Source organism: Geotrypetes seraphini, chromosome 5 (assembly GCF_902459505.1).
Source record: "Geotrypetes seraphini chromosome 5, aGeoSer1.1, whole genome shotgun sequence".
Taxonomy (NCBI): domain Eukaryota; kingdom Metazoa; phylum Chordata; class Amphibia; order Gymnophiona; family Dermophiidae; genus Geotrypetes; species Geotrypetes seraphini.
In genome coordinates this window covers 100,476,070-100,495,325 of record NC_047088.1, presented here as the reverse complement: position 1 = coordinate 100,495,325, position 19,256 = coordinate 100,476,070, and the positions used below count along the sequence as shown (strand labels likewise).

General features: G+C 42.9%; 1 protein-coding gene across 8 annotated transcripts in view; it reads right to left on the bottom strand.

Moving 5' to 3' along the window:
• The window catches only part of FBXL19 (F-box and leucine rich repeat protein 19), a 192,920-nt gene that overhangs the window by 33,041 nt on the left and 140,623 nt on the right, over positions 1-19,256 (bottom strand). For all 8 annotated transcript variants that reach the window (XM_033945294.1, XM_033945289.1, XM_033945287.1 and 5 more), the window contains one exon: positions 993-1,156. In XM_033945294.1, coding sequence (XP_033801185.1) covers positions 993-1,156 — 164 coding nt within the window. The remainder of the gene's footprint in view (positions 1-992; positions 1,157-19,256) is intronic.

Genomic DNA, 19,256 nt, shown 5'->3' with positions numbered 1-19,256 from the left:
ATGCCTAACATGGGGAGGAGGGAGAGGAAATGCATGGCCCTTCCTGTGCCCCCCACCTCCCCACAGACTGCTGACTATGCCCCACCTTAATCTTACAATTAAAAATTTAAATCAAAATGCAGTCTTAATTTTAATGCATATTAATTTGATGTAATAATGCACGTTTGTATATTTGTTTTATTTTAAGATGTAATTTTTTATATATGTATTTTATTATATATGTTTTGTTGTTAGCTGCTGAGGATTGTAAAATAAATAAATATGGCTCCCTTTCTGTCATTATGGGGTCCTTTTACTAAGGCGCGCTAGCCATTTTAGCACGCTAAATGCTAACGCGTCCATTATAATCTATGGACGTGTTAGCATTTAGCGCTCGCTAAAACGGCTAGCGCGCCTTAGTAAAAGGACCCCTATGTGAACCAGTGACAGAAGAGAGACATTTTGCTCTTCAATGCAGCAAACAGCAGCATAATCCTGTGGCAGTATGTGCAATTTTTTCTTATACTGCACATTTTTTTTTTATCATGGTGGCAATTGTTTGCTATTTACTTACTGAATGGAGGAACAAAATTTGTGTGTTTGGCTTGTGTTAAGAATTGGTGTGCTAAACCATTAATGCACAGATCTCCTGCAAGCTTTCCACACTGGTTCTTCTGTGCATATAGCAATCATTAAATAGTTGGAGCCTGTCAAGCACATGTTACAATTAGCAGTTGTCTTGTACACTGAAATACTAGCAGTCAAAATCTCTCTCTACAGTTGGACTGTATGTCAGGTCAGTCAAACCATATTCTAATGTAACTGGTTTCCGTCATAGTTTGTCTTAAGACATCAATGTACATCTACACACTACTAGTCAAATGCTGAGGTATGAGAACCTATTTTCATATAGTCAGATTATAACAACCAATTTTCTGCATCTAAATTCAGTCAACCAAAAGCTTGCCATATTCAAATTCTGGTTTTACACAGTGAGTGTATCCCTCTCTTACCCTGTAGTCGATTGATTAGCCACATAAGCTGCTTCTTGGAAATATTGCTCCAGCTAAGATTCAGACTGCTTGGCTGCCGTCGCACAATACCACTCAGCATAGGGGGCGTGATGGACTTTCGCCGGCTCAGATCGATGTGTGTCCAAAGACACTTGTCACAACACCTATTGCAATAGACAAGGGAAGAAGAGGCTAAGATCCATCTGAAAATACTTCAAAACAGGTTTTCCGAATTTTAGTGCAATCCCTAATCCTATCTCGACTAGACTATTGTAACACTAGTTCTTTGCTCTAAAATATTGCTATCATGTCTACAACTAGTTCAAAATGCAGCAGTAAGACTCATTTACAGATTATGGAAATTGGAACACCTACAGCCCTACTACATGAAACTACATTGGTTGCCCATAACTGCAAGGATCAAGTTTAAATTAGGCATCACTGCCTTTAAGATCCTGATGGGGAATGCCCCCGACTACGTAACTGAGTTGGGCCATCCTACTCCAAGGTGCCTCCAACAAATATTCCACCAGAAATCTTTTCCGCTTAAAATACCCAGCATGCAACAATATAAAGTCTACCAGGCAAATTACCTTATCCATCCAATATCAATTAGTAAAATGCTGGAACCAACTACCACTTACGCTACAATCTTGTAACCACTATCTCAGGTTCAGAAAACTCTTAAAAGCATTTCTGTACCAAGACAGGGAGCTAACCTGAAAGTAACTGAAATGGTAATTGAAAAGTAAATTTCTAAACTGTATAATGCAAATCCTGGGACATAACGATGAGTCAAAGATAACCTACTTAAAATTGTAACTATGTATTTGTAACCATGACCTAACTGTATTATTACATTACATTAGTGATTTCTATACCGCCATTACCTTGCGGTTCAAGGCAGATTACATAAGAATTGTCATGATATTAAGAAATACATAAGGATTAGTTTGAATATTTTCTAATTTGCTAAGGAGTAGATAGTTTCAAGTTTATTATGATATTTGATTAAACGCTTTTCAGATTACAAAGCGTTTTACAAAGGCAATAAAATCACAAATACATTAAAATTAAAAATGACTACTTTAAAAAGTAAAAAACAAACTGGGGTGACATGCCACATGAAACGGTAGGAAAGAAAGAAAAAATACAATTGTATTGCAGTATTGCAGATGAAGCTTGGGACAGATCTGGTTGTGTTACATAGGTTTTATGTATTTTTTGAAGAGTAGGGTTTATGTTTCTTTTTTGAAGGTTATGTAGTTTGTGGTTGAAATCAGCAGATTGGTGAGTTGTCTGTCTAGTTTTGCTGCTCTGGTGGGCAGTAAGTTGTCATATAGTTTTTCTTCGTTTGACATTTTTGGTTGGTGGGTGTGTGAATAGTGTGTGGGTTCTTCTGTGTCTAGTTGAGGTGGATTAATCTACCTGTACTAGCAAATCTACTGAATGTCCTTGTCAAACTGTCCACTGTAATTTCCTAGGTAACTGACCCAATCTCTTGTAATGTAATCCAACCTTGAACTAAATAGGTAAAGGCAGAATAGAAAACTTGATTAACATATAATCATATGGAGGATAATTTTATAACAGGTCACTTACATAGGAAAGGCAAGCAGATGCCTATTTTATAAAGCCAAAAGGAAGTTACATCACTCCTCATGGTGTAGCCAAATCTGTTAGCTCCAACAGGAGATGGCTTAAAAATTCTGCTAACTGAAACCTTATATTATTCATGGCAATTGGAGTAAGATAGAAACCCCCAGACTATGGAGAGGTCAGCAATATCCACAAATACACACACAAAAAAGAAGTTTGGGCAAATTTCCTTAAAACTTTCTTCAGATTGTGAGATAAAGAGGTAGTAGCAGAAGCATGCAGCACTGGAGGGAAAGCCCCAGATAGTAGAGCTGTACCAAATATTTAGCCACCTAGTGCTCCAAATGCATTACCCTATTCAAAATCGGCTGAATACAAATAATGCGTTTGGAGCAACAGGGAGCCAAATATTCAGTACAGCCCTACCAGATAGTGCACTCTACTAAGCACTGGATGCTGCTAGTGATTGTGAATTGGTGCATCATTCAGATCTATGCAGTGATGAAAAAGAGGTTGATGGAAAAAAAACCGAAAGATTCAGTTCTTATCTATGCTAACCTTCTTCCTTGTAAATCTACACTTTATTCCAGGACCAGTGAGATTTCTTCCCTACAAGCCAGGCTGTAGGAGCTTGTATTTTCCGCTTGTGTTTTATTTGGCATGTTCAAATTCTTCTATCAACCTCTATCTTCTTCTTCAACTCTATTAATTCTTAATGGCTGCTAATATCTCATGTCTAAACTAAACTAAACTAAACCTTAGGTTTCATCATAGTCCTGTCTCTTATTTCTCCACTTCCTTGATTTTTATTGGAATTACCTGACAGCTAATAACAGACTGCAAATGGTTGTCAAAGATGAGAGAGGCAAAGTGAACATTTAACAGGGCACCTGAGAAAGGACGAGAGGAGGACCGGAGGAGGAGAATAGGAATAAGGTTGGAGAGGTTACACATGTGGGGAAGCAGATGATGTGGAGGGCCAAGATTGGGATTAATATCCCTCAAAGTGAGTAGGAGAAGGAGTGGGAGAGTGATCAAAGTAAAGGGAAAGTGTGATGGCAATTACGAAGATGGGAGGTGCTCACAGAAAAAGGAGATGGATGAATTGGAAGGGAGAAAGTGTTTGAGCTTGAGCATGGAGAATAAGGTAAATGACAAGACGGATGAAGAGGAGATAGGAAAAGGAGAAGAATAGTGAAGGTTTGTGGGGTGGAGTGGAAGGGAATAGGGAGTAAGACTGGGGAGAGTGAATATGAGAAGCAAAAAGTGAATTGGAGCCATAGGGAAAGGAATAGAGAAGGAAACAAACATACAAAGGAAGTGATGTAGTTAAGAATAGGGAGGTGCACTAAGGAGCGCACTAAGAAGCACATGCTTGTTTAAGTGAATTGTGTTGCCTTGACAGGGATTTGTTTAAGTAGGTTTGTGAGGACACCTGAATGAATGATTGATTGACAGTTAGTGGGCAGGGCTAGAGCCAGCAATAGGCATCCAACAGAAGCAGCAAGGGGAAGGGCAACAAGCAGCAAGAGAGGTAGAAGGTGGCGAGGCTGGTCTGAAGTCAATCTTGAGTGGTTGACTTGCAGTTAGTAGGCATGGCTATAGCCAGCAGTGGGCACCAGTCAGAAGCAACAAGGGAGGTGGAAGGTGGAGAGGTTGGTCTGCAGTCAGTCCAAACCAGCTGCAGGAGGAAGGGGGAGGAGGAGGAGGAATCCATCCAAGGCAAAAGTAGAAGATAAAATTAGTTCTTTTGAATTTGCAAAGGCATTTTCCTTCTAAATAGGCAAAGGAATCAATAAAATTATAGTATATTAAGTTAGTGGCAGATTTAGGGAAATTAAATGAGTATAATCATGGCAAAGTCTTTCAAAGTATAAAGGGTCAGTAATAACCATGAACAGATGAAACACATTAGGAAGTGGGAGACTTTAAATCAGCTGTGAGGACAGAACAGGTGTGGTATGGTAATTATACCATGAAATACATACACTGTCAGAAGAAGGAAGGATGGATAGAAGTGGGAGATACAGACCGAGTCCATTTATAATACATTTGTCTGAGTGAAGTAAAGAAGTTGAAAAAATAGGCTGGGGGAGTGTATAATTTGGCTTCAATTAAGCTAGATTTGTCATTTCTGGTGGCAGGAGAGGTGGTAAAGGACGGTGTTATCATGGTTAAGCCACTTTATGGATTAAGGCAGGTATTTGAAATTTGCCAAAATTCAGGAATAGTATACAGAGATTAGGTTCTTACCTTGCTAATATCTTTTCTAGTAGATAGGTGTATCATTCTAGACAATAGAGTATTCTTCCCCATGCTCATGAGCCATGCAGAAGAAATCCATTCCAGATTTTCAACTCTTCCTACTCCAGAGGGCTATGCTGCCCTCTTTAGTTTGTACCAAAGCAGGTGACTGCCCTATATAAGAACACATAAGGAGGAGAGGTGCAGGGAGATTCCTCGAACTACAAATCTGTTCTGCTCTGAAAGTTTAACAAACACATTAAACACATTAATTGAACAATCAGAAACATTGATTGAGCTGAAACATTCCCCCAATGTGTTAAAGCAGTAGATTATTCTTCATACCCTTGAGGACAGACTGACATCAAATCTCAGTTTTGACTTGAACTTTCTGACTGAGCTAGTAGGCAGGTGGAGTAAATAACCAATAGGTCGGAGTTCTAGAATGACACACCTATCTAATAGAAAAGATGTCAGCAAGGTAAGAACCTAATCTCTTTTTCTAGTGCAATAGATATGTCAGTAGGGATGTACAAAAGCAGTCCCAGAAATCTAGGGAGGGACCTCTATGCCTATTTGTAACACAGAGGACCCAAAGATAAGAGTCCATGCCGCCATGTCCACTCTGTAGAACTTGGAGAATGTATGCAGAGTGGACCAGGTTGGTGCCCCCAAAATCTTATTGGGTGAATAACCTGAGCTTCTGCCTAGCCACGCTTCTTGTGGAATGCGCTTTCAAGGAGACCGGTGATTGCTTATCACAAGCAATATATGCTAACAAGATGGCCATCTGTATCCATCTTGAGATGATAGCTTTAGACACCGGTCTAACGTGTCCAGCCTGATTGATGAGCCCAAATAGATGGTCTGACAGTCAGAACTCTTTGGTGACCTCCAGATAACGTAGGAGGATTCTTCTCACATCCAGCTTTCTCAGAATCCGATCCTTTTTCTTTGACCCTGTGGTCTGGAACGCTGGTAATCTTATCTCCTGATTGATATGAAATGCCAAAACAACCTTTGGCAAAAAGGACAGGGTCATGTGCAAGAAAACTCCCTCCTCCATGATCTTGAGGAAGAGCTCCCTGCTTGGAAGGGCCTGCAGCTCTGAGACTTGTCTTCCTGACGTACTGGCCACGAGGAAAACTGTCATGACAGTAATGCCCAACAAGAAAGCCTCTTGAATAGGAGCCTGACTGAGGTCATGCAAAACCACACTAAGGTTTTACGCTGGAAACAGTTGTTTTACCAGTGGTATGAACCTTAGTGCTTTTAGGAATCTGGCTATGTCCGGATGAGAAGCCAGGAGAGCTTTGGGTCCACAGGCTCTGAAGCATGAGAGGCCCACCACTTGGATCCTGAGTGACGTCACTGCAAGGTCTTTGTCAAGACCTGCTTGGAGTAAAGCTACCATCACCACAATCGGAGCACTAAATGGCTCCATTTCCTCTTTCATGCACCAGTGTTGAAACATCTTCCATGCCTTAGCATAAGTGGAGACTGTCATAGGCTTCTTGACTATGAGGAGAGTAGCAATAACTATCCTTTGCGCTCTATGTTGCACACTTAACAGCCATGACATAAGACCAAAGTGATCTGGATCTTCTATGAACTCTGGGCCGAGACAGAAGATCGGGCTGTACCTGCAGTCTGAGACTAGGTCTGCATACCATGGCCTGTGTGGTCAATCTGGTGCTATAAGACCACTCTCCTTGAGTGGTTTGTTATTCTGTGAAGTATTAGCACTATCATTGGCCATGGGGTAAACACGTACAAGAGCTTGTTCTTTGGCCACAGCTGGACTCTTCCTATATACAGCAGTTGTTCTGTGCACTAGCACTTAGCTACCGATGTTATTCAACGATTGTTCTCTCTAGATTTGGAAAGTTTCTTCCACCACTTCACACATACATCATATATATTTAATCAGACCCTTAAGACTTAACATATGAACATAAGAATTGCCCTGTTGGGTCAGACCAGTGGTCCATCATGCCCAGCAGTCCGCTTCCACGGCGGCCCTTAGATCAAAGACCAGTGCCCTGAGTCTAGCTTCACCTGCGTATATTCTGGTTTAGCAGGAACTTGTCTAATTTGTCTTGAATCCCTGGAGGGTGTTTTCCCAGCATTTCAGCATTCCACCACTCTCTGGGTGAAGAAGAACTTCCTTACGTTTGTACATAATCTATCCCCTTTTAACTTTAGAGAGTGCCCTCTCATTCTCCCTACCTTGGAAGAGGGTGAACAACCTGTCTTTATCTACTAAGTCTATTCCCTTCATTATCTTGAATGTTTCGACCATGTCCCCTCTCAGTCTCCTCTTTTCAAGGGAGAAGAGGCCCAGTTTCTCTAATCTCTCACTGTACGACAACTCATCCAGCTCTTAACCATTTTGGTCGCTCTTCTCCAGATCCTTCTTCAAGTACAGTGACTAGCGCTGGACGCAGTATTCCAGGTGAGGGTGTACCATGGCGCGGTACAGCGGCATGATAACCTTCTCCGATTTGTTTGTGATCCCCTTCTTAATCATTCCTAGCATTCTGTTTGCCATTTTCGCCGCCGCCGCACATTGTACGGACGGCTTCATTGACTTGTCTACCAGTACTCCCAAGTCTCTCTCCTGGGGGGGTCTCCCTAAGTACTGCACCAGACATCCTGTACTCGTGTATAAGATTCTTGTTACTGACATGCATCCCCTTACACTTATCCACGTTAAACCTCATTTGCCATGTCGTGGACCATTTCTTGAGCGTGTTTGTCATGTTGCAGGTCTTCACAATCCTGTGTCTTCACTACTCTGAATAACTTTGTATCGTCTGCAAATTTAATCAACTCGCTCGTCGTACCAATTTCCAGGTCGTTTATAAATATGTGGAAGTGAACAGGTCCAAGCACCGAAGCCTGCGGCACTCCATTCGTGACACTTTTCCAGTCAGAGTATTGTCCATTTATCCCCACACTCTGTTTTATATCTACGTGATTATTTTACCCTTAATTCCAAGGCTTGCAATTTTTTGAAGTAGTCGTTCATGCGGGACCTTATCGAATGCCTTCTGAAAATTTCGACCGGGTCACCCTTGTCTATCTGCCTGATAACTCCTTTGAAGTGCAGCAAGTTCGTCAAGCACGATCATCCTTTGCTGAAGCCGTGCTGGCTGGTCCTCATCAGATTGTGTCTGTCAAGGTGGTCAATGATGCGGTCCTTTATCAGTGCCTCTACCATCTTTCCCGGTACCGAGGTCAGACTCACAAGTCTGTAGTTTCCTGGATCTCCTCTCGAACCTTTCTTAAAGATTGGCGTAACATTCGCCACTTTCCAGTCTTCCGGAATCCTTCCCGATTTGATCGACAGATTGGCTATAAGTTGAAGCAGTTCAACTGTAACCCCTTTCAGTTCCTTAATTACCCTTGGATGGATGCCATCCGGTCCTGGGGATTTATCGTTTTTAAAACCTATCAATCTGCCTGCATACCTCTTCTAGACTGACCGTCAACCCAGTCAGTTTCACAACTTTGTTTCCTGCGTATAGCCTGTCGGCTTCCAGTATATCCTCTTCAGTAAATACAGACCTAAAAAATGTGTTCAGTTTGTTGGCGATGGCTTTGTCCTCCTTTAGCACTCCCTTTATTCCATGGTCATCCAACGGCCCCACCGCTTCCTTCGCGGGTCGTTTCCCCTTAATATATCGAAAGAATGGCTTGAAGTTGTTTGCCTCCTTGGCTATTTTTAACTCATAGTCTCTTTTGGCCCCTTTTACCACCTTATGGCACCTGCTTTGATGATGTTTGTGCTTTTTCCAGTTTTCGTCCGTTTTTGACTTTTTCCATTCCTTAAATGAAATCTTCTTGTCTCTGATCGCTTCTTTCACTGCTACAGTGAACCACGCAGGTTCCTTGTTCTTTTTCCTCTTGGATCCCTTGTTGATACGTGGTATATATAGATTTTGCGCTTTGGTGACTGTGTCCTTAAAAAGGGACTATGCTTGCTCTAGCGTTTTTACAGTGCTTATCCTCTTCTTCCCCACCATGAGACTCATCCTTCGTAATTCCCTTTTCAGAAGTTCAGTGCCGTGGCCGTTGTTCTGGATTGATGTTTTGCCCCCGTGTCCAGGTTGAAGTGGATCATATTGTGATCACTGCTTCCCAGCATCCCTTCTACTTCTACACCTTGCACCGGTCCTCGTAGTCCATTTAGAATTAAGTCCAGAATTGCATTTCCTCTCGTATTTTCCTTGACAAGTTGTTCCAGGAAGCAATTGCCTACAGTATCCAGGAACTTGGTCTCTCTACTGCAGCTGGAGGTGGCTAGGTTCCAGTCTATCCACGGATAATTGAAGTCGCCCATAATAACTGCGTTGTGTTTAATCTCGTCCGTCATTTCTCCATCAGTTTCTTTGGGGTCGGTAGTAGATACCGATCTTCGTTTCCGTTCCATTTGTTCCTGGAATATTGGCCCATAGAGACTCTACCTTATTTTTCATTTCCAGCGTGTTCTCTCCGGTGGACTCAATTCCCTCTTTGACATATAGGGCAATACCTCCACCTTTTTGACCCACTCTGTCTCTGCAGTATAGCTTATATCCCGGTAGAACAGTGTCCCAGACGTTTTCCTCAGTCCACCATGTTTCCTTGATGCCAATGATGTCAAGGTTATCTTTTTGTGCCATAGCTTCCAATTCCCCCAACTTATTTTTTAGGTTCCTTGCGTTCATGTACATACACTTGATTTTGCTGCCTGTTACTTTCTTGCATTTCCTTCCCTCTTATGTCCCTTTCGATCCATCAGGATTTCTGCCTTGTCTATGATCCGGTGAATCTTCCCCGCAATCTTCCTGCACGGTATGCTCTGGATATACCGTTTCCCGAACCATCAACTCTTGGTCGACCGACTGTCGGCTTCCCCTTCTTCCTAGTTTAAAAACTTCTCAATTTCCCGCTTGATTTTGCTTGCAAGTAGCCTCGTTCCATCTCCACTGAGGTGAAGTCTATCCTTCCTGTATAGCTTGCTCTTCCCCCAGAACGTCGTCCAGTTGCACACAAAGTGGAATCCATCTTCCTCACACCAGCACCTCATCCACGTGTTGACTGCTTGCAGCTCCATCTGCCTCTTCTCATCGATCCTGGATACTGGAAGGATCTCCGAGTATGCTACCCTCAACATTCTGGTCTTCAGCTTCCTTCCTAGCATCCGGAACTGGTCCTTCAGTACTTCCCTGCTGTAGTTCCTGTTGCTCAGGTTGTTTGTCCCCACATGGATCACCACCGCCGTATCTTCCTCTACCATGCTGTCGATGATCCTGTCGATGCGGCTCACTATATCTTGGCTCCCAGTAGGCAGGTCACCAGCTGATCCTGTCTTCCTCCCGTTATGTGGCTGTTGACTTGTCTGATGATGGAGTCCCCCATGGCGATCGCTGTCCTTTCTGTCTTCTCTTGTCAGCCGAAACACGGCCCGTGTCAGGTCCGTTTTACCTTTGTATATGGTCTATGTGGACAAAGATTTATTTATTTGAAAACATTTTTGAAGAAATAAAAGGAAAGTCAAGAACCTTGCGTTTTCCACAGCTTGTTTTTCTTTGGATTGCTCCTTTTCCTGTGGAACATTGGATCTTCACAGCTGGACTAGGACATTCATATCCTTACTTCCAGGCTCAGATCCTTGACTGAAGAAGCAGTCTGCCTTCTGGTTTCTTGCTGTAGCCATCAGATCGAAAGTTGGCTAACCCCATCGAAGAACGATGGATTGGAACGCTGCAGCAGATAATGTCCATTCTGCCTGCTGAAGTAATCGGCCTGGACATTGTACACTCTCGCTACATGCGCTACAGAGATTGCCTGTAAGTGTAACTTTGCCCACTGGAACAATAACTGGGCTCCCAGGCTCAACTGCACACTCTTTGGTGCCTCCTTGGCGATTGACATAGTCCACTACTGTAGCATTGTCCAAGAAGACTGACCATCTGTCTTTCTAGACTCTTCTCTAGCTTCTGTAATGTCAATCGATTAGCCCAAAGCTCCAGTCTGCTGATGGACCATTTTCTTTGGGAGGTCAACCACCACCTCTGGACTAGGCATCCATTGCAATGGTCTTCCTAGCTGAACAGGCTGGCATCCATTGTAAGAATCACCCATAAAGGCATGCCCTGTAATAACGACTATGGATGGAGCAACCAACTTGTACTACGGCGGGATTCCAGAGTCCATAGGAGAGACATTTGAAGGGAGTCTTTTTGTGGGAAACACTGAGACAGTTGTACATTCTGGAGAGGATACTTGTGAACCTTCACTCAAGGGACTACATCTTTAGTGGGTTCCATGGAGCCTAGTACTTGATGATAGTGTCACGCAGACGGAGCTGGTTTAGTCATCATATCCATTACTGAGTATAGAACTTTTGTCTGCATGCCTCTAGAAGATAGACCCGCCCTTCTGCTGTGTTGAATACTACTCCCAGATAATCCAGGGATTGGGGCGGAACCAGTTCGCTCTTTCAAAAATTCACTATTCAGCCCAGGCTCTGCAAGACTTGGACCACTTGTGATACTGCTTGTTCCCCTTCCAATAATGATGGAGCTCTGATCAGCCAGTCATCCAGATATGGATGCACTTGCAATCTTGCCTTGCAGAGATACACTGCTACCACAACCATCACCTTGGTGAACTGATGTTTCTTCAGCACATGAAATCTCAAGAATCTCCTATGTACCAGAAATATGGAAATGTGCAGGTAGGCTTCCATCAAGTCTAGGGAAGCTAGAAATTTCCCCAGAGCAATCGCTGTGATGACTACCTGCACGGTTTCCATACAAAAGCACAGAACCTTCAGGGCCTCATTGAAATGTGTAAGATCCAGAATGGGTTTCCAATCTTCTGAGCTTTTCTTGAGAACTATGAAGTATATGGAATATCTGCTCAGGCCCAATCCTTCTGGTGGCACTGGCACTATGGTCTGAATTTGTCTCTGTACAGTCGCCAAGACTCTGCACGACTTTTCTGGGTGCCCCACCATGGAATCTACAAACCAGTCTGTAAGGGGATGGGCAAACTCAAGCTTGTACCCTCCTCAAATGATCACCAGCACCCAGCGGTCTAACAAGATCTGCTCCCAGACCTCCACATACACCAAGAGCCTTCCTCCATGGAAGACTATGACCCTGGCACAACTGTACCTTCTTGGAGACTGAAGAGGGTCGAGGACTGGAGGCTTGGCCTTGCCTAGATCCTGTGAATCTGTCTTAATCCCTGAAAGGATCTAGGAGATGAGACTCTTCCTGAGTACCTGTTGAAAGTGCCTGGAATAACAAAAAACTAGACCACCCAGAACCTCTACAGGTTTGCTGTCTGGCAAGGAATTTTGACTGGCAATTTGTCATACTGGCCATCAGATCATCCAGACCCTTTCTGAACAACATCTGTCCCTTGAAAAGGAATCTGCTGAGAGTATCCTTGGAAGTGAAATCTCCCACCCACTGCCTGCTCCAGACCATTTTGCAGGCTGAATGGAATAAGCTGAGACTCTGGTGATGTCATAGAAAGCATCGGCTACATAATCCACCCCTGCTAGCATAAGCTGAGGCAAAGGTTTGTCCTCTGCCACGGTGAGCTCCTATATCTTGGTATGACAAGCATGTGACAAAAAAAAGGCTGCTGCAGCTACTTTGATCCCTAACGCCAAAGCTTCAACTGCCTTTTTAGGACCACATCTGTTCTGTGATCCTATGTATCCTTTAATACTACGCCTCTCTCACTCAACAGGGATGTGCTCTTGGTTACCTGAGCAACCAAGGAATCCACCTTAGGCTGAGTGAACATTTATTAACACCCTGCACCATAGGATATACCCTAGACATTGTTTTGGCTACCTTTAAAGAGCCCTCAGGATCATCCCCGTGCTCTGTGACTAAAACACTCATATCAGGATGCCAGGGAAAAGACGTGGGCTGTGCTCTCAGGACAGAACAATGATTGAAAGGGACATAGAAACAGAGTATGATGGCAGAAAAGGGCCATCAGCCCAACAAGTCTGCCCACTCGAATAACCCTCCCCCCTAAACACTCCCTCGAAGTGACCCCCACATGTTTGTCCCGTTTTTTCTTAAAATCGAGCACGTTGTTGGCCTCAACTACCTGAAGTGGAAGATCATTCCAACGATCAACCACCCTTTCGGTGAAGAAATACTTCCTGATGTCACCATGAAATCTCCCACCCTTGATTTTAAACGGATGCCCTCTTGTAGTCATAGGTCCTGTGAGGAAAAAGATGTCTTCTTCCACCTCAATATGGCCTGTTGGGAGTCTAACTGTAACTTCTGCAGGGAGTCAGTAATGAGCTCTAATAGTGCCGAAGGCTTGAATAGCCAGTATACTGTGAGATCCTTCTCCTGCTCGAGGGCCACCAATCCTGCATACTTGCTCCTGTTTGCGACCCTATATCTCCCAGCAGGGAAGACTCACTCTGTGACAGCAAGGGCATACAGACTGATCTTTTGTCCTCTGAGTCCCTGTCAGAAAGGTCCACAGGTTCCTGGTCAGCAACTGCCAATTACCCTGATGCGCTCTGGAAGCCCAAGCCCCATTACGTGACCCCTGGCTTGCTGCCAGACCTCATAAGAGTGTCTCGTCTATTTAAATAAGCTCTCCACAACAAAATTAACAAATTCAGGAGAAAAGGCTTTACTAGACACCACCGAGTCCCCTTTAATTAACTCCACTCCATCTCTTGGGCTCTACAGCTTCCATGCTCTTAAGTTTAGGTACACTGCTATTCTGGGGCTCCGGAGGGATTTTTTCTTGGTAGACAGCCTCCCCCCACTGAGGATCCTCAGCCCTAGAGACCAAAGGGGAGGCTAAGCTCGATACTCTTGCCTCCTTATCATGCCTAAAATCCTTCTCTAGCAACAAAGCATAAATGAATCAATCATCTTTCTGTCTTGGTTCTGTAGTGGCCAGTTTTCTCATCCGTATCCGACCACTGAGAAAATGAGTGCGTGGACAAGTCTGATCTTCATTTGGAGTGTTACCGCCTTGCCTTGAATACTTTGTTGAGAGCTTTCATTGAAAAATGACCAAGTGCTATTCTGATGAATATTTCCTCCCTGCTATTTGCTTCTTTGTTTACAAAAGGACCCCAGGAAGTTGAAATCCTTTACCACTTCTATTCTATCACCTTCAAGCTCAAAATCTTCATCATTTTCCGTGTTCATGATCTTCGTCTTGTTTATGTTCAGTTTTAATCCTATGTTATGACTTTTGGCTTTGACTTTTCTCAGTAGATACAGCATGTCTTCTTTGCTGCTGGTGATGAGTGTTGTATCATCTGCATAACGCAGGTTGTTTATATTTCTGCCACCAACTTTAAAACCAACACTCTCTTCTTCCAAATTTACTTTTCTGAAGATGGTTTCACTGTACAGGTTGAACAGGTAAGGTGATAAGATGCATCCTTGCCCAACACATTTTATTAAAAACCAATCTGTGTTGCCATATTCAGTTCTCACTTCATCCTATGCCCTCTCATTCCAGAGCTTCTTTTCAAATGAAAGAGACTTGACTCATGCACATTTATGCCATGTAGGTATTTAAACATCTCTCAAGATCAAAAAAGTAGTGACAGTAAAACCAAAAAATAACAAAAAAATGTCACTCAAGCAGTAGGCTACCTCTCTAAGATCCAACATTGAAATTCAAAAACAGGTGGAAAAAAAGCCTCAAAAACGTTTTTAGCATGCAACAATCATTGATGATTCACAGCTGGAATTCTTTTTCTTATCATGGGTTGGTGTGAAACATTCTGGCTGTTGGAAGCTGTTTGGAGAATTTCATAAGGAGAATTTTGTAGCTGTTGGAAGCTTTTTTGAGAATCCCTGAAGAAACCAAATGTGTTGGTGAAACAAGTGCTTGTTGGAGGTTTTGGCTCTGTCGTAGACTTGGCTGTGTACTGTGAGAGGCTTATGTTTGCTGTTGGAAAAAGAGGAAGAAGAAGTCTGTACCGGTGGTTCCTTTCCAGTTATGTCCTCTGGTGCCAGAGCTAAATATTTTGCTTCCTTCTTCAGCGATTTTGTATTTTGAACTTTATATTTCATATATTTATATATAAAAAGTTTTACAAGTTTTTACATAAAAACTTATTATAAAAATGAATTAAAAAATGTAAATATATAAAAAAGAATTAAAAATACTGTGCACGGTAGTGGGGTTTTCCCCTTTTAGATCTTTTTACATTGTGCTGCGGGTGTGAGTTTTTTGCCCATGAAAAGGAAAAGAATGCCAACTGTAATCATTAATGATTGCTGCACGCTAAAAACGTTTTTGAGGCTTTTTCTCCATCTGTTTTTTAATTTCAATGTTGGATCTTAGAGAGGTAGCCCATATTTCAATGTTGGATCTTAGAGAGGTAGCCCATTGCTGGTGAGTGACATTTTTTGTAATTTTTTTTATTTAAACATCTCTATCATATCTCCCCCCTCTCCTGCCTTTCCTCCAAAGTATACATATTGAGATTTTTAAGTCTGTCCCCATATGCCTTATGGCGAAGACCATGCACCATTTTAGTAACCGACTCCATCCTTTTGATATCTTTTTGAAGGTGAAGTAGCCAGAATTGTACACAATATTCTAAATGAGGTCTCACCAGAGTCTTATATAAGGGCATCAATACCTCCTTTTTTCCTACTGGCCATACCTTTTTCTATGCACCCTAGTATCCTTCTAGCTTTCGCCATCACCTTTTCAACCTGTTTGGCCACCTTAACATCATCACATACAATCACATCCAAGTCCCACTCTTTTGTTGTCCACATAAGTTCTTCACCCCCTAAACTGTACCTTTCCTTCGGGTTTTGCAGCCCAAATGCATGACCTTGCATTTCTTAGCAATACATTTTAGCTGCCAAATTTCAGACCATTCTTCAAGCTTTGCTAGGTCTTTCTTCATGTTATTCACACCATCCAGCGTATGCACTCTATTGCAGATTTTTATATCATCTGCAAAGAGGCAATCTTACCTGACAGCCCTTCAGCAATATCGCTTATAAAAATGTTAAAAAGAACAGGACCTAGAATAGAACCTTGAGGCACACCACTGGTAACATCCCTTTCATCAGAGCGATCTCCATTGATCACTACCCTCTGTTGTCTTCTACTCAACCAGTTCCTGACCCTGCACTTTGTGGCCCATCCCGAGGGCACTCAGTTTATTTATTAGACATCTGTGTAGAACACTGTCAAAAGCTTTACTAAAATCTAAGTACACCACATCTAGCACATTCCCTCTATCCAATTCTCTGATCTCCCAGTAAAAGAAATTGATCAGATTTGTCTGACAAGACCTATCTCTAGTGAATCCAGCAGCAGCAATTCTTATGTTCTTATGAATCCATATTGCCCCTGGTCCTGCAATCCACCGGATTCCAGAAACTTGACCATTCTCTGTTTTAAAAGTGTTTCTTCCATTAATTTGCTTACCACAGAAGTCAGACTTACCAGCCTGTAATTCCTGGGAATAGAGAGGTTTTGGGGGGGCATTTACAGATGCACTACTATGGAGAACAGAAATTATGTGAGGGGAGACAGCTTTGATGGCACTGTAATTAAAAAATGCCTCAGAATGAGGTTGATAACTTGGCTTTAAAAATATTTAAACAGAGACAGTAAAAGAGGTGCTTTCACAACCACAGTTCAAAAATGGAAGCAGAACTTGCTTGTGGATATGGATGTTGATGATTTCTCTGTGTGTTTGGCATACAAGTGGTAAATGGATGGTGTGGGTTGCAGGAGCTATATTTTAAGTTTTGTATAGACTATATATGTATCCAAGGCAAGCATATAGAGAGAGGGTGACTGGTTCGAAAGCATGCCCCATGTGTGTGGACCTTGAGAGTACATATCTACACTTTTTTTGGTCTTGTCAGGTAGTGGTTTCACCCTGGGAGCAAATTTTTCAGTTTTTGGCCAGTATGTTAAACATATGTATAGAAAGCTCCCACTTGGAATGGGTCCTGAAGATTTTTTCATTCACAGACAAAATAGACTTGCAGATCCATCTGGAAATAGAAGCCTTATATGCTGGCTTTCCCAGTCTGCCAGCACTGATGAGCATAAAAAGATGATCTAAAAGACATAAATCATTTGTCACCTCGAGATAACGGAGATTAATTCTCCTCATGTCTAGTAACTCCAAAATTTTGTCCTTTTTTTTTTTTATACCTGCAGCCTGAAGACAGGCAGTCAGACTTTCAGAATGACATGGACCACCCACAAGAAAACAGGAGATTGTTATTTCCCAAAACTTGGAAAGTAGAAAAAACAGCGAAGGAAGACTCTGGTGCTCAATGGTTTTTATTGATATGTCGTGATATAGCCTCCCATGGAGGAAAGTGCAGTTTCAGTTAAGGGGCCAAGCTTTTCCAATACGAATTGCTGCGCTGGCTTGTAGAGCCAATTGCTATGTTGTAAGAGAGAGATTTGTGTCATTTTTAGGAAGATATTAGATATTACATCATTCTAATAAGACTCCTGAGGCAGGCCCGGTTGGGCCAAAACACAATCGTGTCAAGTCACGACATATCAATAAAAAACATTGAGCACCAGAGTCTTCCTTCACTGCTTTTTCTACTTGACATGGACCACCACCACCACCTTTGACAGAAAGAAAGGCACTGTGCATAGCAACAACATACCTACCTCTGTAAATCTGAGGAATGGCTCTCTACATGATAGAACCTGAAGTTCTAAAAACCCTTCTGGTTGAAGCGATAGCTACAAGGAAAACTGTCAGATTCATCAGTGATACACTCGTAAAGGGCCCTACTGAGAGTCTGTAGCATAATGTTAAGATTCCATATTGGAAATGGTTGTCGCATGGGAGAATGCAAATGCAACACTCCCTTCTGAAACCTGGGCACATGAGGATGAGGAGCCTTTCTCCACTCATGCTCTAAGACATGAGGCGCTTGCCACCTCTATCTCGAGGAGGTCAACCACCAGGCTCTTTTTGAGATCATCCTGAAGAAATGATAGGATTGTGTAAATTGGAGCCCTAAAAGGCTCCACCTTCTATTCCGCACACTGGTGCTGAAAAGTTTTCCAAGCCTTAGCATATGCTGTGACCATAGCCAGCTTCTTAGAACGTAGAAGGGGAGCTATAACCCCCTCCAAATATCCTTTCTTCTTTGGGGCTGTGCATTCAAACACCCTGCTATAAGCCCAAAGCATTCTGGATTCTCCAGAGCAATTGTACCCTGCGAAAACAGCCCTGGGAACAATGGCAGAATGAGGCATTTATCCTGCTGTAGCCAAACTAAATCTGTGCACCATGGGTATCGTGGCCAATCTGGTGCACGAGAATCACCACGCCTTAGTGGGTCACTATTCTTCAAATAATCCAGCCTAAAAATGGTCACAGGGGAAATACGTACAACAGTTCCTTTATTGGTCATGGTTGTACCAAGGCATTTATGCCTGCGCTTTCCAGATCTACTTTGCTGCTGAAGTAATAAGAAGCCTTCTTACTGACTGCTGACGCTATTAGATCGAACTTCGGCCTACCCCAGCACTTTACAAGTTCGTTGAAAGCACTCTGGGACTAAGACCACTCCTATAGATCCAGAGCTTGGTGACTGAAAAAGTCTACTTGCACATTGTCCACTCCTGCTACATGTGCCACCCAAATGATTTGTAGGTGGGATTCTGCCCAGTGAAACAACAACTGAGCCTCTAGCTTCAATTGAACACTCTTGATGTCTCCCTGTCTGTTGATGCATGCCATCTCTGTGGCATTGTCAAACAAAACGCTGACCATTTTACCTTCCAGAATCTTTTCAAATGACTGCAGCGCTAGATGAATGGCTCTCAGTTCCACTCTTTTTGTTGACTATTGTCTCTGAGATGATAGCATCGGCCCTGAACCAGGCCCTCACAATGATGTCCCCAATCATAGAGACCGGCATCTGTCATTAGTATCAACCAAAAGGAAATGCAGAGAGGACAGTGTCTTGGACAGTGTCTCCGCCAGAAGCTAACACAAACTTTGACGTGCTTCCACTATCCCGGTCAATGGCATCCGGAATAAATCAGACTATGGAGACCAGCAGGATAACAGTGCATTCTAAATTTGAGTCTGTAGCTCTCTCGAATAATGTCCAGCACCCATTTGTCTGAACAAATCTTTGACCAGGCCCTCTGGACTCGGTCCGAGAGTCTCCCTCCTATACGGGGAGTTTGAGCTTTGGCCTGGCATCACTGGGACTTCTTAGAAGTGGCTGTTGGGTAGAAACCTGAGCTCTTCTGGAGCCCCCAAACCTCTGTCTAAATCCGCAAAATGATCTCCGAGCAGAGAAGCCTGGCGAGACCGCCTGTAGCCACGAAAGGAACCATAACTTGACCCCCATTAGGGCATGTGGTTTACTGTATGGCAATAACTTA